Below are 24,890 nucleotides of genomic sequence, written 5' to 3'. Positions count from 1 at the left end.
TCTGGTATTGGGCCTTCAGGATAGTGATGGCCTCCGTGTAAGAGGTGGCGTCCTGGATGAACGAATAAATCCGATGACTTATGCGAGTAGTCAGCAGACTCAGTTTATCTACTTCGCTAGCGGATGAGGCCCCCGTGAAGAGTTCGAAGCATTTGAGCCAGTGTCCAAATTGATTTGATGCTTCAGCAGAATGTGGATCCAATTCCAGATGCTCTGGTTTTAGGAGTCGATCCATCCTAGTATTCTTTAGTGATTAAAATTGATGGGCCTTCAATAACCACAAAACTAGAAATTATAGACTTAAACAAGTTGACTTTTAATCACTAAGATCAGAGCTAACATCTCAACACGCCGACTGGTTCACAGGAATGAGTCATACAGATCCTGGGATCTTTATGTAAGAGAAGTCAGGGGCGGAGCCAAGAGCCAAGACCTGGAACCTCCCAGGTTAGTCGGGAAAGAGGAAGTGAAACTATACACAGTGGGGGAGGGTAATATACATGAGTGCAAAACGAATACAGGATCAAGACAAACAGATTTCATTACTCTGGGCATTTAATATTCAAGGGTACAAGGTGATCAGAAAAGATAGGGAAGGAAAAAAGGGAGGTGGGGTGGCAGTGCTGATTAAGGAAGACATTGTAGTATTGGAAAGGGAGGATGTTCTTGAGGGGACAAGGACAGAATCCATTTGGTTAGAGTTGAGGAGCAAAAAGGGTATGATCACGCTATTGGGGGTATTCTATAGGCCTCCAAATAGTGAGAGGGAGGTAGAGGAGCAAATCTGCAGGGAAATCGCAGAGATATGCAAGAGCTATAGAGTAGTGATATTGGGGGACTTTAATTACCCAAATATCGATTGGGATAATGCTAGGGTAAAGGGAAAGGAAGGGGAGGAATTTTTGAAATGTGATCAGGAGAATTTCCTTGACCAGTATGTTCTTGGCCCAACTAGGAAGGAGGCATTGCTGGATCTGGTGTTGGGGAATGAGGTGGGCCAAGTCAACCAAGTGTCTGTGGGAGAACACTTGGGTACACATGATCATTGTATCATAAGATTTAGATTAGCAATGGAGAGGAGCAAGGAACAATCTAGAGTGGAACTTCTAATCTGGAGATTACTACCTTTGAGGTCCTGCTTTTTAACTTCAATAGGATGCGAAAGGATCTAGCCAGGATAAAATGGAACCAAAGACTGACAGGAAAAACTGTAATGGAACAATGGGTGCTCTTTAAGGAAGAGATGTTCCAAGTACAAGCTAGGTACATTCCAACAAGGGGGAAGGGTAAGGGAACCAAAGCAAGGGCTCCTTGGATGACGAGGGAGATAGAGAAGATGATGAAACAAAAAAGAGGGTGTATAATGCATGTCAGGTGAATTCTTCAAGGGAGAACCAGACCAAATACAATAAGTTGAGAGGGGAAGTGAAGATGAAAATAAGATTGGCAAAGAGAGAATATGAGAGTAGAATGGTGGTTAACATAAAAGGGAACCCAAAAATCTTCTACCAGCATGTAAACAATAAGCGGGTAGTAAGAGGCGGGGTGGGGCCTATTAGCAACAAAGAAGGTGTTATATGCTTAGTGGCGCAGGGCAAGGCTAGAATACTCAATGAGTACTTTGTATCGGTGTTTACTAAGGAGGTGGATGCTGACAAAATATCGGTAGCAGTGGAAAAGGTAGAAGCAATGGAAGGGGTGAAAATTGATAGACAGGATGTACTAGAAAGGCTGGGTATGCTTAGAGTGGATAAGTCACCTGGTCCAGATGGCTTGCATCACAGATTGCTAAGGGAATTGGGGGAGGAGATAGTGAAAGTGCTTGCCATAATTTTCCAATCTTCCCTAGATGCAGAGGAGGTGCCTGAGGATTGGAAAGTGGCAAATGTGACACCATTGTTCAAGAAAGGGTGCAAGGACAATCCTAGTAACTACAGGCTGGTCAGTTTAACATCAGTGGTAGGTAAAGTTTTAGAAACAATAAACAAGGAAAAAATTAATGGGCACTTGGAGAGGTTTAAGCTAATTAAGGAGAGCCAACACAGATTTGGAAAAGGCAGATCATATTTGACTAATCTAATTGAATTTTTGATGAAGTAACAGGCAGGATCGATGAAGGGAATGCTTTGGATATTGTCTACATGGATTTTAGGAAGGCGTTTGACAAAGTACCACATAGAAGGCTGGTTAACAAATTTGAGGCTAATGGAATAGGTGGGTTAGTGGCAGCTTGGATAAGGAATTGGCTTAAGGACAGAAAACAGCGAGTTGTGGTAAATGGCTGTTTTTCAGACTGAAGGATGGTGGGCAGTGGTGTTCCCCAAGGGTCAGTGCTGGGGCCACTGCTTTTTTTGATATATATAAATGACCTGGATATTGGAATACAAAGTAGAATTTCTAAGTTTGCCAATGACACCAAACTTGGGGGTGTGGCAAACAGTGATGATGATACGAATCGACTGCAACAGGACATAGAAAGGCTAGCAGAATAGGCAGACAAGTGGCAGATGGAATTTAATACAGAGAAGTGTGAGTTGATGCATTTTGGCAGAAGGATCAGGGAGAGGCAATATACACTTAATGGCACCATTTTAAAGAGTGTGCAGGGACAGAGGGACCTGGGAGTTAATGTACAGGAAACTTTGTGTTATCCGGAGGCTAAATGTCCGGCAAGCTTGAGCCACCGGCAAAAATCAGGAGCCGTTTTGTTAGGTTTTTTTTCTTCTCCTGGCTTTTTTTTCAACAGTCAGGCTCTGCAAAGTCTCTCTAAAGCTGTTGCTAAGCGACAGAGACGCTTCCAAGGTACGGCCGACTGTTTAGAAGCTGTTGCTAAGCAACAGTGTTTGTTGCCAGATACGGAGCTGAAGCTCCATATGCTTCAACATTAACGCTGGTTTGTCCGGCAGTTTTGAGGGAACAGCAACAGCTCGGTCCCATCGGTGCCAGATAGCACAAAGTTTCCTGTACATAGGTCCCTGAAGGTGGCAGGACATATTGAGAGATTTGTTAGCAAAGCATATGGGATCCTGGGTTTCATAAATAGAAGTATTGAGTACAAAAGTAGAGAAGTTATGCTGAACCTTTATAAAGTGCTGGTTAGGCCACAACTGGAGTATTGTGTCCAGTTCTGGTCACCACGCTTTAGGAAGGATGTGAAGGCACTTGAGAGGGTGCAGAGGAGATTTACCAGAATGGTTCTGGGGATGGGGGATCTTAGCTACAAGGACAGGTTGGAGAAGCTGGATTTGTTTTCATTGGAGCAAAGGAGGTTGAGGGGTGATTTGACAGAGGTGTACAAGATTATGACGGGTTTGGATAGGCTAGATGGGGAAAGGCTGTTGCCACTAGTTGATAGTACAAGGACTAGAGGACACAGATTTAAGATTTTGGGCAAGAGATTCAGGGGGGAAGTGAGGAAAAACTTTTTGAAGCAGTGAGTGGTGAGGACCTGGAACTCGCTGCTGACGGAAGTGGTGGAAGCAGAGACACTCAATGTTTTCAAGGAGAGGCTGGATAGACACTTGAGGGAAATAAAGTTGCAGGGCTACGGGGATAGAGCGAGGGAATGGGACTGACTAGATTGCTCTACAGAGAGCCGGCATGGATTCGATGGGCCGAATGGCCTCCTTCTGTGCTGTTGTGACTCTATGACTATGACTCTATAAACTTGAGCTCATTCAATACGCTGCTGCCCATATCCTAACTCGTACCAAGTCCCGTTCACTCATCACCCATGTGCTCTTTGATCTACATTGGCTTCCAGTCAACCAACACCTCAATTATAAAATTCTTATCCTTGTGTTCAATTCCCTCCATGGCCTCACCTCTCCCTATCTTTGTAACCTCCTCCAGTCCTACAACCCTCCGAGAACTCTGTACTCCTCCAATTCTGGCCTCTTGTGCACCCCCACTTCCTTTGCCCTCGCACTGGTGGCCCTGCCTTCAGCTGTCTAGGCCCTAAGCTCTGGAATTCCCTCCCCAAATCTTTTCACCTCGCTGCCCCTCTCTCCTCCTTTAAGACGCTGCTTAAAACCAATTCTTTCACCAAACGTTTGGTCACCTGTCCTCGTGTCAGCTTCTTTGGCTTGGTGTTCATTTTTGACTGAATATGCTCCTGTGAAGCGCCTTGAGATGTTTTACTACATTAAATACACTATATAAATACAAGTTATATAAATGCAAGTTCATTCTATAAGTAACTTCCTCCAGTATACAAAGAATACAGGACAATTTCAGCAATTAGAGCAATTTGAACTTTGATCAATATGTAGTGCAAATGAGTTGTTCCAGCAACTGTCTTGTTATCGGTCAGATCAGCTCAGAAGCCTTTTCACTGTTTCTGGGACTTTTTGTGCAAAATTCCAATACTCAGGCAGCAAATTGCACTGCACAGGGCAAGTGTAGATTCTCGTGGGATCTGTTAGTCGACGTAGCGCTACGCCAGGTCATTTCCCCATCCATCAGTAAATATGGTGCATCATTCCAGAAAAAGTGGACAACACAGTTTATGGACATATAATATGGTAAAATAAAGCGTTATATATATAACATAATAATTGAAAGTAGAGAAAATGGTTGTTGTGCCTGGCAGGGTGCTAATTATTTGGCTTGTACTGTATAATATATATGAACCACATTTATATTCTGGTAATCAAGTGCAAGTTATTTCTTCCGAAAACTTGCAGTGATTGTATCAAAGTTGTCAACATTTCAATGAAGATCGTCGCATATAAATAACACGATGAAATGAGAGCTGTTAGCAAACAAAACTGAATAAAACCACCCTATAAAATCCACAGTATATATTGTTATGGAACAGGAAGTATCCTGGAGTTCAGCCGGGGTTATAAATCACTTTAAGTGTGTTCCTGCAGTTTGTGACGTTATCCAAACGCCTTTGTTTACTTTTGGCTTGCAGTCATTCCCATACCCGTTGTTATATATTTAATTACTGTAAAAATACGATAAAATCATACCAACGCAGGTCAAATTCTCACTTAAAGTGAAGTGTAACAAGCATCCATTTTTTTCTCCATTTAACGACACGAGTGATTGATATAATCAGAATATACAGTATACCACGTTCCCTGCTATATTTGCTCCATAATTACTTTTTCTTGGAAAAGATCTTCTAAATGCAGGTGAACGAATCTACGTGGAGTCATCTGATCTACCTGGGCCCCTCCCTGACCCTGCTGTCTGACTCCGCTTGCCAGTTCCCTGGACAGCTATGTAGGTGTGTGTGTGAATGCCACTTTAGTCTCGTTTCCAGCCATCCCTACGTGAATCTCTGCACTCTCACGAACATGACCCTTCCAATCCTCACCGCTGCACAGCCATGACCATATTTATTCTTCCTTCTATTCTGGGAACCTCGTGACGCACTGTTTCTCCAATTACGTGTTGCAGTTACAGTATGAACAGCCTTTGAAAAACATCTGGTGTCAGACTCAACCACGATCAAAATCACAGCAGAGCTTGTGTTTTTCAAAATCATAATTGGTGTTTCTTCCTTTGAACCTTGGATCGGGAATATAAAATTTTCTATTTAATATATTTGTAGCAGGGAACCAACTTTTAACAAAGTTCCTAAATTTGTAAAGTTCCGATTGCAAATACGATCAATGGTTAATGAGTGTGCCTGAGTGTAAAGGTTTGCAATTTGCTTATCTGGTACCCGAAGCAGGAGATGGGAAACCGTTTCATTTTGCTATTGATGCCATCCAAATCAAATGTAAATCGTGACGTATAAAAAGTGTCACCCAATAAAAACAAACTACTTGGTGTTAAAAGTTCAATTGTAAACTTATTATCAGTTATTACAAATATTGGAAATGTTGACCTCTCAGAAAAGAAAAATGTAGTGCCCGGGGTTAGTAGAATGGAGAATGATGCAACGGTTTATGAAAACGAGTTCCACCACCAATGGATATTAATGAAACTAACCGCAGTTGCATCCTATTGTATGCATACTGAATAGCGACTTGATCCCCCAGCCCATCCAAGTCATTACCTTGCGCAATAATATTTGAATTTCTTACGTTGACACATGGAGTTGATACAACTAATTCTGTTGCTGTTCCTTCAGGATTTTAAAAACTTTTTTACGCTTCGGTACTGTTGGGTTGCGTAATTTCTGTGCCCATTCTCATGTGGATTTCTCACTTTCTTCCTCCTTTTCCTTTTTTGTTGTCTCCAACATTTGTTTCTGTTTTTTCACGTCTCTTAATGACGATCCCATCCGTTTTTCTGATCTGTCCTCCCATACCCTTTACGAGTCGACCCATCTGAGATGAGCCCTCGTCCCTTCTCTTTTGCTATCTCTATTCTGTAACTGCTGTTGTTTTTGCTCCGTTTGATAGTTTTTTCTCCTCTTCATCTTGTTCCTTCCTCGTCGTTTTTATTCTATTTCACGTTTTTCAATATTACCTTTAAACAAATATTCCCGCTCTTTAAGTCTCAATTTTTAATCTCTATTTCCTCGTTCTTCTCGTCGCTCACTCTTTACGCTCAACTTCTGTTGCTCTTCGTCTCATCTTTTTCTGCTGTTGCTTCTTACTGGGTTTTTTTCTTCATTTTTCTCCTGCTCTCTTATATCACACGTTCTCTTTCTGGTTCTCTCCTTTCTCGCATTATGTCTGCAGGAAGGCGACTACTGGTCGTGGTGACTCTGGTTCGGCCAGTGCTGCCAGCCTCTCCAGTGCTGTGTCTACCTCCCAGCCAGTCTTGCCCATCCGGTCCCCATTACCCAGCTGTGCCTACCAGCTTGCCAGCCTCTCTCGCACTGTGGACTCCTCCCAGCCAATCTCCCTCTCTGCCTAATTGCCTGCCAGTCTCTCTAATCACAGTCTATAGCCTCTGCCAGTCTCTGCAGTCAGTGCCAATCTTCCTTGCTAGCCTTTCCTATCAGTATCCCTGCCTCATCTGCAAGTAATTTTAGTCAGTACTCGACCTGCCCTTCCAATCTCTCCCGTCAGTGTTCCCAGTTCCTCTGCTGGCCTCTCCACTCTCTTCTGTCCCCAATTACTGTGCCCACCTCCCCACCAATCTCTCCTGTCCCTCTGCCCACCTCCCCACCAATCTCTCCAGCCCATGTGCCCATCTCCCTCCCGATTCTCTCCAGCCCCTGTGCCCACCTCCCCACCAATCTCTCCCGTCCCTGTGCCCACCTCCCCACCAATATCTCCAGCCCCTGTGCCCACCTCCCCACCAGTCTCTCCTGTCCCTCTGCCCACCTCCCCACCAATATCTCCAGCCCCTGTGCCCACCAATCTCTCCAGCCCCTGTGCCCACCTCCCCACCAATCTCTCCCGTCCCTCTGCCCACCTCCCCACCAATCTCTCCAGCCCATGTGCCCATCTCCCTCCCTATTCTCTCCAGCCCCTGTGCCCACCTCCCCACCAATCTCGCCCGTCCCTGTGCCCACCTCCCCACCAATCTCTCCAGCCCCTGTGCCCACCAATCTCTCCAGCCCCTGTGCCCACCTCCCCACCAATCTCTCCCGTCCCTCTGCCCACCTCCCTCCCCACCAATCTCTCCCGTCCCTCTGCCCGTCTCCCTCCCCACCAATCTCTCCCGTCCCTCTGCCCGTCTCCCTCCCCACCAATCTCTCCATCCTCCTGTGCCCGTCTCCAGTCCCTGTGCCCGCCTCCTTTCCTCGTCTCTCCAGTCGCTGACGAGCCCGCCTCCCCCGCCAATCTCTCCAGTTAAAGTCAGCGAGCCCGCCTCCCCGGCGCTCTCTCCAGTTAGACGCCGCTCGCACTTTCTTTTCACGCACGCTGGTTTCCTCCCTTCTGCCCGGTCTCTGCTGCTCTTGAGCCCGATTTCAGTCCGTGTGCGATCCGCCCGCACCGTTTCATGCATGACTGGAGGAAGGTTTGACTTCGACGATGGCGGGAGTTACTGCGGCGGTTGGGAAGACGGCAAAGCCCACGGTCACGGCATCTGCACGGGGCCGAAGGGCCAGGGCGAGTACAGCGGCTCCTGGGCGCACGGCTTCGAGGTGGTGGGAGTCTACACCTGGCCCAGCGGCAACACCTACCAGGGCTACTGGACCCAGGGCAAGCGCCACGGGCTGGGGGTAGAAACCAAGGGGCGCTGGTGTTACCGGGGCGAGTGGACGCACGGCTTCAAGGGCAGGTACGGGCTCCGCCAGAGTCTCAGCAGCCCGGCCAGGTACGAGGGCACATGGAACAACGGGCTGCAGGACGGATACGGTGTGGAGACCTATGGAGACGGCGGTGAGTACCGGAGACCGGGGGTACCGACTCCCACAGCACTGGCCCAGGGTAGCGTTACCTGGGCTCCCAGCACAAACGCACCGGGGGGGGGGGGCGCGGGGTGTAATTAAAAAAAAATTATTTCTAAAATCATAGTTTTCAATGAGCACCTTGATTCCATTCAAGACTGTTCTAACATTGGACTGGAGCATGACATTTCGGAATATTCTAGCTCCTGACCAAGTTCTCCCAGCCCGGCCAAGTCCCGGAGCGGGGCCGTGTTTCTCTCGCACTCCGGCTCCGGCCACAACCCGAGAAACTTTCACTAAACAGCAAACTTCCACACCATCGTCTTCTGGGCAACAACAAAAAAAACCCGCACACATGTCAAGGCCGTCAGATTTATAGAGCAGGATTGAAGTGGAGAAAATTCAAGCAAAATATTCCTCAGCTTGGTGGGAGATTTCAGAGTTGTTGTAATTGGTGCAAGGAAGTAGCCACGCGCTATTTTCTTGGCGACCTGAGGTGAAATGGTTGGGCAGTGCAACCTGTTTAAGAACAGTTTTATCTGCTCATGTTTATTATCTGTTCCAGATGTCTGTAAAGTACTTTGTGGTTGGGGAGGGGACTATTTTATGCTTTATTATTTTAATTCACAAGCGAACAGATAAGAGTTGAAGCTAGATTAAATTCGACGTTTTAATGCAGCCATAAATGTATTTATTCCGCAGCAAAGGAGCATAGCGTGGGAGCATCTGCTTTAACATCGTTTCTTAAATTCAGCTGTGTGTGCAGATACAACTCCGTGAAATCGGTGGTCTGTCAAATGTTCAAAGTGCTGTCTGAGTTGTTCACCGAGTCCAAGATAGCTAAAATATCACGTCGTTCCACAGAGTTCTGGTCATACTTTTTAGAAAATATCAGTAAATTTTGAAGCAACCGAGAAAGGGTAGTCGAATGCTGTAGCAGATGTTTAACTTCTATAGCAACAGCTGAATAGATGGATAACAGACTGGGTGTGTGTTAGTGGTTAATCGCCTCCAATAGAAGTATATACTGACAATATACGGGGCGAGAGGGCAAGTTCTGTACACTTTATAATCGGCACGATTGCATAAAGGTCATTGTAACAGATAAAGAACATTATTAACATTAACAACTTCAAAATGGATCATATTAATTATGTTCATAACTTTCTGTTTGTATTTACTTTGATTGCTTACAAGGAATACTGATGCTGTTCTAAACATCAGAAAAACTTTTGTGCACATTTTTAAAGGAAAAGTAAGCATTTAATGAAATTAATTCCTTCTCTAGCTCCATTGCAAAGTTACTAAAATATAGTCTAAGTTGAGTGTGGGCATTTTTTTCCCCTTTTTATTCAGTGATATTGTATTTCATTTATATTGTCCCTCTGTAGTCTTGCCCCACCTTCCCTGAGTAATCCCCTCCAGTTTTGCTTTCTTGCACACACACTGCTGCTCCTTGTCCCTGCTCCTGCAGTTCCACAACTGGCACTTTCACAGGTCATCTGATATAACAAGTTGTCGCTGCAACTTCTGAAAATGGCATATGGGTTTAACAAGACTAGGATGCCACAATATTAGCTTTACCTGCAGACAAAGTTATAGTTCTTATTGGACATTTCATATTTGTATAATAATTATTACAAACACAATTTTGCTGGAATGTTTCCAGAAGAGAAAGTGCTTGCAGTATTGAATTCCCATGTAGTATTACAATGGGATATTGTAGGAAAAGAAGCCAAAATTGTACACGCTTGCTTTCAAAAGCATAATCAGTAGACATCATGACAAGATTGGTCATAGGATTGCAATTGTTTTAAATAGTTTCCTAGGTAATTACTTGAAACGTTACATCCTCATACTTCATTTTCACAAAGGCAATTTTTAGACATATGCACTGTAAGAAAGTAGTAGATGTGGTTAACAGTGAACATTCTTCCTGTGACTAAAGTATAACATATGCTAGTTATACTAAAGATACACAATATGAGTAGAATATATGCAAGTGAAAATGTTTTGTTGCTTAAAAAAAACATGGTTCGGGCCACAATTTAATTTCCATCTCCAAGGCAACAGACCTGACTGTAACAACAAGTAAACTTTCAACCCATCTATAGTTAGAGCCGGGACGCCCCAGATGGCTCAGCAATTAAATGCACTGCCTGGTGATGTACTGAACCGTACATAATAGGATTTCTGGTCTGTTGTCAGTTAGCTAATCACAGCTAGGTTGATAGTATGGGTGCTACAATATACCTCAGCGTTCCTGAGTTAGGGAGCAAAAGAGAAGGTTCCCATTCCTAATCACGGTCCTGAAATTTGTGATGGAAAGTGCGTATGTGTCAGTGTTGGGTATAGTCAGGATTAGTATGGTCAGCTTGGTCGGGCAGCCTGCTGGCACTCGCTGTCTAAGCTTGTATAGAGAGAATAGCAACTTGCATCTTGTACTGGCAGGCTGATGTCCATGGAACAATACTACAGTATGTAAGAGAGGAGAGAAAACTGGAGGAAAAACTAAAATTAGGATGATAGTCTTTTAACCATAATTTATATAAATTTGTGGTGCTAAGAGAAATAAAAGATTATGGTAGGTCCAGACATTGATTTTTTTTCCTAATAAGGAATGTTAATGTTAATATACAGTATAGCTGCCAAAGTAAAGTCTTATAAACACTGAATTCATCTCATTTTATATCTTCCAAAAGGAGCACTGTAAATCACGATGTTCCTTCAGGCACTGAAACATTAAAAAAAAAGTGAACTGAACATTGATTTTCAAAAAAATCATGAACTTAGTTTAATGTCTATGCCCAAATGAACAGTTTTGTCACCCGTCTGCTAATGGAAATGGCTGGAGTTTATCGCGGTAGTTGAGAGTAATCAGATCATCAACTAAAAATAGTTTTCTAACTTATCAACCCATGTCATCATTGACCAAAATACCCAACCTGGGAACAGAGTACTGAGTGTGACATTTAAACACACTCACAAACATAAGACATAATCTGCATCACATCAAAGCAAAATTAAGTAAGGGTTATGGTATTGAAATTAAAAGGCTGGGAATCACTTACTGTACATGATATGAACAGTATTGGTAACTTTTAAGCCCTTAGTGAGAACCCCCAATGTATAAAGTCCTCTATACTTTTCAAAGTCTTCCAGAAGTGATCTTGGTTTGTATCCAAAATGCCACCAACCAGGCAACAATGTCCGCCTGTAAGTGAGTTATTACATTAACCCATTAGAGATCCATGAATTAAAATTCAGTCCATATTCATGGTCTTGCATTATAATCTTTCAGATCTACTGATTAAAATCCTATCTGTCATAATTAACTTTAATGTATGTTCATCATAAAATATAATAGTTTATTTAAAAATTGCTTTTAATGGGGACATAACTGCAACACAATTATTAGTGAATAAATCAATGTGTACCTAACATACATGATTGGGTATCTATGTAGAAATATTGCAGAGTGCTCTCTTCTATAAAATGTAGGATACTGTTATTTAAATGCTATACTTGTATTGTTAAACTGAAGAAATTCACAGCCCGAGTTGGCAGACTTGGTATGGAGTACAGCTTCAGTGTTCTGGTCATGCTGAGGAAGAACCAATTCTGGTTTATAATGTACATGCTGTGTTCTTGAAGTAGATGAAAGTTTGTGACTGCAATATTGCTTTCTGTGATTCTATGCAGATTTCAGACCGTCAAAAAACAAGCCTACTCCATTTTTTGTTAGGAGTACATCCTAATCTTATCAGAGTTTTACATTGTCCAGAATTTGAATTGATTTGAAGTATTTGGGAATGTTGTTCCCAATTGCTGCATTTTATTTTCTTGCTAATGTAATGTATATATTCTCAAAAAATTGGAATCAATGACTATTTATGTCATAGTAAAGTACAATTTTTAAATAATTCATTAGTTGAAGTTTAGATTTTGAAGCTTGCAGTCAACAGAAATGTATTATAATTTTATGGTGTAACACAGCTTTTTAACTCAGTGGTCTCGATATTTCCTCCCACACTCTAGATCAGCATGGTGTTAGCCAATTAATTTTGGTGTTTTGAGAGGAAATTGAGAAGGCTCAAGCCAGTATTGCCATGGTCCACCATAAAATTCTCACCATATATTGTTTTGTAATTCAGTCCTTCAAACAAATGAACATTTTTGTTTTAGTTAGTTTCAATATTTTTTCCAAGCAATGATACCCACTGCTGGAAAATCTCTCGTCAATGTTTCCATGGAAACGGGATTCTTTGGTTGAGAGTATACGTTCTAGGCATTTTTTTAACTGCTTGTGTTTTGTTTTCTAGCTTTAGCAAGCAATGTTTTGTTTGGGGAAAATTTCAGTTTGAAAAATGGATTCTGATTGTATTAGCAGACACCAAGGGAAATGATTAGAAATGGTTGTCGGCAAAAATAAATTCTTAAATTACATACTTGAAATATTTATTTGTTCTTGTTTATGTGGATGTGAATTAACAAAAGGTCCCTATTACCATTGATAAAACAGCACAACAATTGATTCATTCTCAGGCAAACCTATTGAAAATATTATTTATGGTAATTAAGATTTTAAAATGTTAATACAAAGACTATCAACTGTTGCTGTTATAATTCAGGCTACTAAATACTCTGCAAAAACCAGCTTCCACAGGCCATGTTGGGCCTCATATGCAAAATTCTAATTAGCGTGTTACAATGAGGCCTTATACAAATGCGTCATGCTTTGAAAATAATTCGTCAACCCAATTTATACTCCTGATATCTCCAAGTCAACAGAAAAGCACCACATTGATACACCATGTAACTCAAGCTAAAACTACAAATTTAAAGTTATTGAGAGAAATAAAATTTTACAGAACCAAGAATACATTGGCAGATTAGATAGCAATACATTTCTTAACTTGTACTGGCGCATTAAACTGTTTTCTAAGTTTAACATAACAAATCACTTTAGCGATACTTAATCCTTTTTTCTCCAGAGTCCTTTAAGCGAAGCTATATTGCCATAGATGGGCTTCCAGCCACTTAAGAGTTCTGGCTCACCACTGTTAAGTGGAGCTCAACAGTTGTGTCACATGAAGTAAAGAAATCATCAGCAGGCTGAGCTGCCTCTGGACACAGAACTGTGAATCAAAATAAGAACCAGACGGTATCGTCCATTTACAATGTTTTCTAGGGTGTCCGCAGACCTTCCGCCAAAATTACGGCGGGCAAGTAGGAAAATTTCACCCCCACATCTTCTGTTGTTGAGGAAATGCTATTTCTGGCAAAGGGCATTACCTGTCCCTTCATACAAATACAGCTTCCCCTTATCTGATTAGTTACCAACAACAACTCGCACATATATAGTGCCTTTTAACGTAGCAAAACGTCCTAAGGCACTTCACAAAGGCGTAATCAAACAAAAATAGACACCAAGCCAAAGAAGGAGATATGAGGAGGGCTGATGAAAAGCTTGGTCAAAAATGTGGGTTTTAAGGAGGGTCTTAAAAAAGGAGAGGGAGATGGGGAGACAGAGGGGATTTAGGGAGGGAATTCCAAAGTGTGGGACCTAGGAGGCTGAAGGCATGGCTGTCAATGGAGTCTAGGGGCGACAAAGATGTAGATGAGCGTTTCAGCAGCGGATGTGCTGAGGTAGGAGTGGAGGCAGGTAATATTCAGATGGTTGAAGTAGGTCTTTGAGATAGAGAGGATGTGGGGCTGGGTGCTCAGCTTGGGGTCAAATAGGACAGCAAGGTTGTGAACAGTTTGGTTCTACCTGAGACTGTGATCGGGGAGGGATATGGAGTTTGTGGCAGGGCCAAAGACAATGGCTTCGGTCTTCCCAAAGTTTAACTGTAGGAAACTATGGCTCATCCAAGACTGGATGCTGGAAAAGTGATTTGGCAGTACAGTGACAGTAAAGAGGATGAGAGGGGTGGTGGAGGGGTAGAGCTGCATGTCGTCGGCTTACACATGGGAGCATCTATTTGGTTGATGCCGCCAAGGGGCAGCATGTAGTTCAGGAAGAAGAGGGGACCAAGGATAGATCCTTGGGGACTCTAGAGGTACAGTAATGGGCAGGAGGAGAAGCCATTGCTGGAGATGCTCTAGCTACAAGGCATTGGATGGTGTAGTAGACCATGTCAGAGGCTACAGATAGGTCAAGGAAAATACATTAGTCACAGTCATTTGTGACTTTGATTTGGGCTGTGGCAGAGGCAGAAATGTAGAGATGTGTGAAAGATGATCATGGATTTTGGTGGCGACAACACGTTCAAGGAATTTGGAGAGGAAAAGGAGTTTGGAGATGGGGTGGTAGTTTACAAGGATCAAACCAGCTGGCCTGCTTTCCTTCAGATAGATTGACCTCTGTCATCAGCTGGTAGTCTCGTGAGGATAGGGTGTTTCCATTTTTAACGCCAGCTAATTCAAAATGCACCAGAATATGTTTGCTGTCTGTCCATTTATCTGACATGAGGCGCGATACAATCCAGAAACTTTGGGGGAATTTTAACCCCACAAAACGGGTGCATTGGGGTCGGGTGGGAGGATAAAATGTAAAAAAAAACTGAACCCCGACCTGAACCCGCCTCCAACCCACCCACTTCCGGTTTTAACGGAAGCGCAACGGGGCGGGCAGCCAACCAGCTCCCAGGAGGTGGGTCACCCATTTAAATATTATAATGAGACTGGCGTGCCTCAGATTTAACCAACATTTCAAATTTAACTCTGGCTGGTCGGGTTTTGCAAGCCTCGGGGAAGCCGCCAGCTAAAGTGAGAAGTGGGCTGCTAGATCTAGGAGGTAAGTGCCTTTACACTTATCGCCTGGATTCAGCGTCCCTGCCTCGCCCACCCCCCCGCGATCGGAGACCCCCCCCCCCCCCCCCCACCAACCAATGATGCCTTCATTGCCTTCCCGTACTCCTCCTGCCACTGATGATCCACAAGCGCAGATACATCCCCCACCGGTGATCCTCGGGCTGGCCCAGTTCCCCTCGGCCCCCCGCCAACCTCCTGAACCTCCTCCGGCCTCGATTGATGCTTTTCTCTTTCTTGCTCTCCCTCCCTCCGATTCTCCAGCCCTGTTCGTTGCTTCTCTCTCTGCCTCCCTGTCCCGCCCCCCGCCTGAACCTCCTCCGGCCCTGATCATTGCTTCCCTCCCCTTTCCTCCTCTGGCCCTGATCGTTGCTTCCCTCCCCGATCCTCCTCCGGCCCCCACCTGATCCTTCCCTCTGTCCTTTCTGTGGCCTAGTGCCACAGGCCTACCACCCTCAGCCAGCCAGCCTCTCTTTGGTTGGCTGCGGGTGGGAAACAGACCTTTGAAATGCAAATGCAGGGCCTGTGGGAAACCCGTTCTCCCGGGTTTCCCGACCGACTCCTAGCCCCCTCCGCTCCTGACCTGCCTCCAGATTAAAATTCCGGCCTTTATATGTAAAAGTGTAATGTAGAATTTATATAATTTGAAACAGAATGGATCTTAGATCCATGATAACTACATTGAGTAACTTTATGTCTCTTTTATACCATGATACACGTAAAGCACTTGCTGGATCCAAAACCGCTCCGATTGTTTCAGCTCTGCTGAGATCCACCCAAAGCATTGCTGCCGCAATGGAATCATGTTTTTGCTTTGTTGACTCCAATCTAACACTTGGGGTGGAGGGGTGAGGGTGGGGGTTAATTTTAACATAACTAGCTGGCTGGGAAACCCATGGGATCGGGTGGAACACTGACTTTACCTCCCCACCCAATATCACTCCCCATTGACTTTAATCGCAAGTAAAATCGGGTGGGCTGTAAAACCAGCATTGCACCCGATCCCGCCGTTTCCCGACAGACAGGTTAGGTTAACATCGCCCCCCAATTGAAGTCTACAGTTCCTTGCAATCTAATGGACATTTTACATCATAAGGCACAATAAAGCTGTAATTTTTACCCATCCATTAACATGACTGGGTGGTAGATTTGTTGGTCAGTGGGTACACTGGATGCACACATGGGAATCTCTAAATTTTTCCAAATGTTAGAGCAACACAGGTATAAATAAGGGTGTGAGCAATAAGGGAGCAGTGAAGGTTACTTCTCTGATGTTACTAGAGCTTCCTGCAGATGCTGTGATGTGATTTCTTTCTTCTAGATGATTTGTACCAATTTGTGTGAGTGGTTGGTAAAGTGTAACCTGCACATTTGTGTATCTGGGGTTTCAACAACTAGGAGTTTTTTTCAATCTTTAACTGCTTAATGGCTTGAAGTGTCTCACTCCATTTTGGTAGATGGTCAGGTTCCTCCTCAGGTTTTAGATCCTCTAAGTCTATGGTGTCTTTCTCTGTGATAAGTTGGTTATTATCTTAGCTCTTTAATACAGCGATTCCTCAGATGATGAAGTGTAGACTGCTTTTAGTGAGTCATATAAATTCTTTTAATTGTGCTTGCATAAAATTGGATTTTCTTGCTTTGACATCCTGTCAACCCTTTTGCATTCTTCTAAGCTTGTACTGGGTTTAATTTCATAAAAGCATGTAGTACGCATTCTTTGTCGTGACTATATTGTTGTTTTGCTAGCTGAGCTATGCTGTTTTTTGCTGATTAGGAGTATCTTGAATTTTTTTTTTTACTTCATTCTCATCAAGCCACTTGTAATGGATTCTAGAGCTAAAGACATTGGCCTAGAAATTTGTTGGTGCTGCGTCCATTTTACAGGTGTAAAGCGGAAACCTAAGCATGCAATACAACAGGCAGCACGCGCCGCACATTTCACGGTGGAAATGTGCGGCCAGCCATGTTGGTACATGCTGAAGTATAGGCTTCCAGGCATTAGCAAATGCAAATACTGGGCCTAGCATCTTAATTCAGGACCGCTTTCCAAAATTGGGTTGCCCTGAACTCTGCCGGCATCAGGCCAGCTGAGTTCAGGATAATCAAGTCTACATGCGGCCGATCCAGTGGTCCTTAAAGGGACTGCTGGAGACCACTGCCTAAAAGGTAAGTTTAAAAAAGACAACTATTGCCGGCCTCCATTCGGCCCCCTACCGATGGCCTTACTCCACCCCCACCCTGGCTCTCCTCCCAGGACCTACCCGAGGGCCACTGTCGGCGACGCAGTGACCTAAAATTTGACTCCGGTTCATTGGCATGCTGCCTGGGGACACGCAGCAGGTTTCTACAACATCGGTCTAATTTTAGCAAGGCCTGAGGCCCAATATTGAGTGTGCCATGGGCCTATCTGATCCAGTGTAAGGATCGTTCCCTGTGCTCAGTTCATGTCAGTAGGCCAGCGCTATCCATTTTAACCCCTCTTTTCCTAAAGCAACCATCCATTACTGTTCACTCTGTCTGCCAGTTTTCACTGACATCTCACCATGCTTCTTGATCTTTTTCAATACAAGCATTCACATCTTCAAAATTTATCAGTTTGTCAGCATTTGCCACTAAGCTGGTAACTTCTAAGGATAAGCTAGAACGACTCTTTGATGTTTTCATTTGCCATTGTAGGAGCACTTATTACAGCTGCATATCTCTTGTGCTGTAGGTATATTTTGGTGGAAGCGTCAAGCCATTAAAATAAAACTGATTATAATGTTTGTCTTATAGGAGACAACGGAATGTCTTAACGACAAATGTTATGATTTAGGCCTTCTTCCAACGTATTTAACTTGTGTTGTGTTCACACTTAAATGGCAGTTTTCATAAGGAGATTGAGTCTCCTACGAAACTTGTACCCATATGCATGCATTAATGGGAAAGCATGCCACAGCACAACATCTGGCAAGGCCAGAGTATCGCTTTCCCAGCAAGGGATTTGGTCCTCATAACCAGTCCCAGTGACTTTTTAGCTGAGGTCACTAAAGCAGCCCTAGAGAGTAAAGAGAAATGCTATTTATACTTAAATGGGACATATGGAGCTGATAACATAAGAATTAGGAGCAGGAGTAGGCCATTTGGCCCCTCGAGCCTGCTCCACCATTCAATAAGATCATGGCTGATCATCGACCTCAACTCCACTTTCCCGCCCGATCTCCATATCCCTTGATTTCCCTAGAGTCCAAAAATCTATCTATCTCAGCCTTGAATATACGTAACGACTCAGCATCCACAGCCCTTTGGGGTAGAGAATTCCAAAGATTCACAACCCTCTGAGTGAAGAAATTCCTCCTCACCTCAGTCTTAAATGGCCTACCCCTTATCCTGAGACTATGCACCCTAGTACTAGACACTCCAGCCAGGGGAGACAACCTCTACGCATCTACCCTGTCAATCCCCTTCAGAATCTTGTATGCTTCAATGAGATCACCTCTCATTCTTCTAAACTACAGAGAGTATAGGCCCATTCTACACAATCTCTCATCATAGGTCAGCTCTCTCATCCCAGGAATCAATCTAATGACTTGTTGACATCGTCTCATGACATTGAGTATTTGTTGTCCATTTTGAAACCTTGCTTAACTTTCTAAGCATAATTTCATAGTGAGTCAGCACAATATCCTAAAATCATATGGATACCAAAGAAATAACTTGCATTTATACAGCATCTTTCATGGCCTCAGGATGTCCCAAAACACTTCTCGGCCAATTAAGTGCTTTTGAGGTGTAGTCGCTGTTGTAATGTAGGGAAGCATGCAATTTGTGCACAAGGTCCCACAAACAACAATGAGATAATGACCAGATAATTTGTTTTAGTGATGTTGGTTGGGGGATAAATAGTGGCCAGGACACCGGGGAGAACTTCTTCAAAAATTACCGAGATCTTTTATGTCCACCCGAGAGGGCAAACAGGGCCTCGGTTTAGCATCTCGTACAAAAGACAGCACCCCAGCACTTCCTCAGTACTGCACAGAAGCATCAGCTCAGATTATGTGCTCAAGTCTCTGGAGTGGGACTTGAACCCACAACCTTCTGACTCAGCGGCGAGAGTGCGACCAATGAGCCACGGCTAAACTTCATTTTGATTTCATTTGAATTCGCGTGAAAACTTAAGTTGTCTTGTTTTCTTTCCTCCGACCATTCAATGTATGCAAGAGTAACCTGATGGGAGTTCCTCATTGATTGTCTTTGACTCTACACACCAAGAGCCCTGTCACAATGAGGAGCTGAGCCAAATAATCCAATATACAACTGTGCTTCCATCCTTAATTTTAATGTGATCATTAAAGATCAAGGTATTGTGTATATCATGTAAGTGAAATGATCTAACTGAATAAAATGAATAGTAACAAGTCGAACTTTGTGCAGAATTGGACAAAAAAGTTCTTTTAAGTTTTAAAAGGAAAAATTCTTGTGGAATTTCTGATTTACAAGCAACTTTGATTCCTGCACACAATTAATTAAATAATATTGACTGGGACCTACTTTGGAGAATAGTCATGTGTATCATCAGGAAGTACAATTTAAAACTAACTGCAGAGAGTTTCAGTACTATATTCCAGCAAACTTCTAGTCTATTGCTCGTATGCTTCTAGTAATTTCATCAAGGTGCACTACTGCATGTTGAAGTAACAGCAAGTATGGTACAAGCTGTGTTTAGAAAATCACAATTGTACTATGATAAAAATGTTCATCAAACAAAGTCAACAAAGGTCAACAGTAAACACAGCCAACTCTGCACTGTTATAGAGCATACTTGTAGACTGCTATAACATGATCTCAAGAAACAGCTGAGCACATTTTTTTTGATAACCCTCCTGTGAAGTGCCTTGGGACAGTTTATTACTTTAAAGGCAGGTTGTTGTTACAGAAAAGGGTGTGGGCCCCAACAATATCCTGGCTGTAGTGGCTTGTGCTCCAGAACTAGCCGCGCTTCTAGCCAAGCTGTTCCAGTACAGCTACAACACTGGCATTTACCCGACAATGTGGAAAATTGCCCAGGTATGTCCTGTCCACAAAAAGCAGGACAAATCCAATCTGACCAATTACCACCCCATCAGCCTACTCTCGACACCTTCCATCACTTTGCTGATGATTGTCGACAGTGCTATCAAGCAGCATTTACTCACCAATAACCTGCTCACCAATGCTCAGTTTGGGTTCTGCCAGGACCACTCAGTTCCAGACCTCATTATAGCCTTTGTCCAAACATGGATAAAAGTGCTAAATTCTAGAGGTGAGACTGCCCTTGACATCAAGGCAGCATTTGACAGACTGTGACATCAAGGAGCCCCAGTAAAATTGAAGCCAATGGCAATCGGGGAAATCTCTCCGCTGGCTGGTGTCATACCTATCACAAAGGAAAATGGTTGTGATTGTTGGAGGCCAATCATCTCAACCCCAGGACATCACTGCTGGAGTCTCGGGGCAGTGGCCTAGGCCCAACCATCTTCAACTGCTTCAGCAATGACCTTCCCTCCATTATAAGGTCGGAAGCAATGTTCCCATTAAGCTGTGCGGCCGCGCTGCGCTCTAGAGGTCCTGCACAGGCCACTCAGCGGCTTTTAAATGGAAAAACTGAGCATGTGCGGAAATTTGAATGTGCCACGCAGCCTGTTAACTGGGCCGCACACCCAAAAAAATTAGCAGAAGTGGGGATGTTTGCTGATGACTGCAGTGTTCAGTTCCATTCGCAACTCCTCAGGTAATGAAGCAGTCCATGCCTGCATGCAGCAAGATCTGGACAACATTCAGGCTTGGATGAGTGGAAAATAATATTCGAGCCATACAAGTGCCAGACAATGGCCAACTCCCCTTGACATTCAACGGAATTACTATCCCTGAATTCCCCCACCATCAACATCCTGCGGGGTCACCATTGACCAGAAACTTAACTGGACCAGCCACATAAATACTGTGGCTACAAGAACAGGTCAGAGGCTGGGTATTCTGTGGCATGTGACTCACCTCCTGACTCCCCAAAGCCTCTCCACCATCTACAAGGCACAAGTCAGGAGTGTGATGGAATACTCTTCACTTGCCTGGATGAGTGCAGCTCCAACAACACTCAAGAAACTCGACACCATCCAGGACAAAGCAGCCTGCTTGATTGGCACCCCATCCACCACCTTAAACATTCACTACCTCCACCATCGCGTACTGTGGCTGCAGTGTGTACCATCTACAAGGTGCACTGCAGCAACTCGCCAAGGCTTCTTCGGCAGCACCTCCCAAACCCATGACCTCTACCACCTAGAAGGACAAGGACAAGGGCAGCAGGCGCATGGGAACACCACCACCTGCAAATTCCCCATCAAGTCACACATCACCAGTCCTTCATCGTCGCTGGGTCAAAATCCTGGAACTCCTTCCCTAACAGCACTGTGGGAGTACCTTCACCACACGGACTGCAGTGGTTCAAGAAGGCGGCCCACCACCACCTTTCAAGGGCAATTAGAGATGGGCAATAAATGCTGGCCTTGCCAGTGACGCCCACATCCCGTGAATGAATTAAAAAATAATGGCAAGGAGTTTGAAGTCTTTTGAAGCATTGAAATGACTGAAAACCTTTGTTAATGCTAGTTTGAATTACAAATGCTACTTTGAATTAAAAATGCCTCCCCCAGGGAGCAGTGAATATTAGAATGTGGATTTCTGATCATGTTCCCACATGCTAAGTTTCAAATGTCCACTTGTCTGCAAGTGTGAGAAAACTGTGTAAGCCAATCATTCCTCCCGCCACACACACACACACACACACACACACACACACACACACACACACACACACACACACACACACACACACACACACTCAGAGGGATAGTGACTTAAGGCAATTTGCCAAACGCTCACATCACCTATAATAAAAACGGAAAATGCTGGAAATACTCTGTAGGTCAGGCAACATCTGTGGAGAGAGAAACCGAGTTAACGGGCTGGATTTTACCAACTTCGGCAGGTCCGTGGCGGCGTGTTGGTGGCGGGTCCCGGCCCTACTGCCGGCTCCAGCCTGCTGTACAGAATGAATTTACCGTGATTGGGCTTGTTAAGCCTGCCCAGCGAGTTTTCCGGCCTATTGAAGGGACCGTGGCCAACTTTTATTTGACAGTTGTGCTGTCAGTGTTCTGCAGCATTGAGGTGCTGCAAAACACTGCCAAGCACTGCAGAGAGGTGCACGGCTGCACCCAGGCTCTCCCATGACTCCCTCCATATGCTTATGGAGGCAATCACAGCACACACAGATGTCTTCTTCCCTTCCCATGGGTAGAGAAGACCTCCCTAGGAGATCAACACAGCCTGGTTACACATTGCAGAGGAGGGCACAAGCAGGGATGTGGTCAGGCGGACCTGGGTGCAGTGCCACAAACCTTTCAATGATCTCCGTAGATCACGAAACGTTAGTACAAAGCCACACTCAACCTCATCCTGCTGTCCCTCTCATCACATCACCATTACTCTGCCTCCCCTACCCTACTCCTGCACATCCTTACTCACATCAACTTACCTTGCACCTCCACCCATCCTTCTCTATCTACATTATCACTTCCCCATCTCACTAGCCACCCCTCACACTCGCCCTCATCCTAATTCAATCATACCAACTAACAACACACAAGGGTCGGCACTTGGGTGTTTTATGCAATGTTCATGTAAAGTTTCTGTTAATGTGGTGTCAAACAATGAAACCTTTATTTTCAACACTTTGTGTTCTTGGACAGATTTGTGTGCACCTTTGGAAGTGGCTTAGTCAGTTGCAGTGAATGTTGAGACATAACATTACCCCCTGCAATGGTGATGTGTGTGAAAGGAATGGCTTGGGCATTGTAGGGATGCTTTATGGTGTTGGTGTGGGGTGGTGCCAACCTGGTGCATCATGTGGCAGCCAGGGTGTACAGCATCAAGTGAAGTAAATCTGGCTATGATAAGGCCATCCCAGGCAGCAATGTGGTCGGGTGCTGATGTCCTGTGCAGCATCAGTTGTTTGCAGAGAAGGTTGGTGATGCTGGTATTGGGGCTGATTGTGGTGGTATTCTGAGGACCAAGGTGAGAGAGTATAAAGTGCACCCATGCTGATGGAATAGATGGCAGGTGAAGTAGAGATGACAGAAGCGATCTGTCAATGGTGGGAGAGGTAATGAGGTCAGATTGGATGGAGACTTGTGTAATGACTTGCAGCATTCTGAATCTGTAGTGGAAATGCAGTTTAGAGAAGCTAGAGGTTAAGGGAACATTTCTCATTCAGCTGGGAGCTTTGACTTGACATTTGAAGCTGTCAACTCATCAGCTGAAACAATGGTGAGTGACCTCCCACCTCAGCTTCACAGATGAGGTCTAGACACAGCGGGAAACCGGCCGGCGACCTGTCAAATTCAAAAAGCTGGGGAAAAAAGCATTAAGTGGCTGTAAATAAGCCACTAATGATTTTAATTGCCTCCCCTGCCGCTGTGTGTCGTGTCTGCTCAGCACTGGCAGACCCAACATTTGGTAAAGGCGCGTGCAGTGGGTTGACGGCGGGGTCCTGACCCGCTGTAATAAAAATCACTTTCCCACCTGACCCGCTACCGATCACACCCGCTGACCCCCCCCCCTGCAAAGTTCCCCCCAAACGTTTCAGGTTGATGACCCTTCATCATCTTGAGTCACTTGCCTACTATCAGAGCCAAAGAATTGTAGGTTCACCCTGTGGACTGGTGGAGCAGCGAGTTCCTTTTAATTTTTATTTCTAACTAATAATACAAAATAATGACAAGTTTGAACAAATTGGATCCAAGGAAGCTTTTCAGCCATGTGCAGAATTTAAGTATAAGGGGTTATATGTATTAATTAAGAACAACGAAAGAAAATAGGAAATTCAGGAGGAACTTTTTTTACTAAAAGGGTAGTTGGTATGCGGTACAGATTACCGGCACTGGTGGTGGAAAAAGAAACGTAAAAATTTCAAGAAGAAACTGGACAGGTTCTTACAGGATTCAAGGTGATCAGAAATGCACCATGCGAGTGCTGTGGATAGATGGGCTGACAGTCTTCTGCCTGTAACTGTTACTATGTTACAAAAAATAGATAGCTATAGTGAAATTTCTGCATGTATATTTAGAAATGTGATTCAAACATGTATATCAAAAGTAACCAACAACAACTTGGTAAAACATCCAAAGGTGCTTCACAGGAGTGTTATCAAACAAAATTTGACACCGAGCCACATATATAAGGAGATATTAGGACAGGTGACCAAAAGCTTGGTCAAAGAGGTAGGTTTTAAGGAGCATCTTAAAGGAGGAGAGAGATGTAGAGAGGTGGAGACGTTTATGGCAGGAATTCCAGAGCTAAGGGCCTTGGCAGCTGAAAGCACATCTGCCAATGGTGGAGCGATGAAAATCTGGAACGCGCAACAGGCGAGAATTGGAGGAGCGCAGAGATCTCGGAGGATTGTAGGTTTGGAGGAGGTTACACAGATAGGGAGGGGCGAGGCCATGGAGGAATTTGAAAACGAGGATGAGAATTTTAAAATCAAGGTGTTGCTGGACCAGAAGCCAGTGTAGATCATTAAGCACAGGGGTGATGGGTGAATGGCACTTGGTGCATGTTAGGATACGAGCAGCAGAGTTTTGGATGAGCTCCAGTTTACGGAGGGTGCAAGGTGGCAGGCTGGCCAGGAGAGCATTGGAATAATTGAGTCTAGCGGTAACAAAGGCATAGTGAGGGTTTCAGCAGCGGATGAGCTGAGGCAGAGGTGGAGACGGGTGATTGTATGAAGGTGGAAGTAGGCTGTCTTGGTGATGGA

At 44.3% G+C, this 24,890-nt stretch overlaps 1 protein-coding gene across 4 annotated transcripts in view; it reads left to right on the top strand.

Moving 5' to 3' along the window:
• The first annotated feature begins 7,720 nt into the window (after nucleotides 1–7,720).
• Nucleotides 7,721–24,890, top strand: part of LOC147114989 (junctophilin-1-like) — a 237,146-nt gene continuing 219,976 nt past the window's right edge. For all 4 annotated transcript variants that reach the window (XM_085993182.1, XM_085993180.1, XM_085993181.1 and 1 more), the window contains exon 1: nucleotides 7,721–8,240. In XM_085993182.1, coding sequence (XP_085849308.1) covers nucleotides 7,862–8,240 — 379 coding nt within the window. In that variant the 5' untranslated portion in view covers nucleotides 7,721–7,861. The remainder of the gene's footprint in view (nucleotides 8,241–24,890) is intronic.

Source organism: Somniosus microcephalus, chromosome 7 (genome assembly GCF_052327205.1).
Source record: "Somniosus microcephalus isolate GS21.2 chromosome 7, FLI_Smic_1.0, whole genome shotgun sequence".
NCBI lineage: Eukaryota > Metazoa > Chordata > Chondrichthyes > Squaliformes > Somniosidae > Somniosus > Somniosus microcephalus.
The sequence above is the reverse complement of the archived record's forward strand: the minus strand, read 5'-3'. Positions and strand labels throughout refer to the sequence as shown.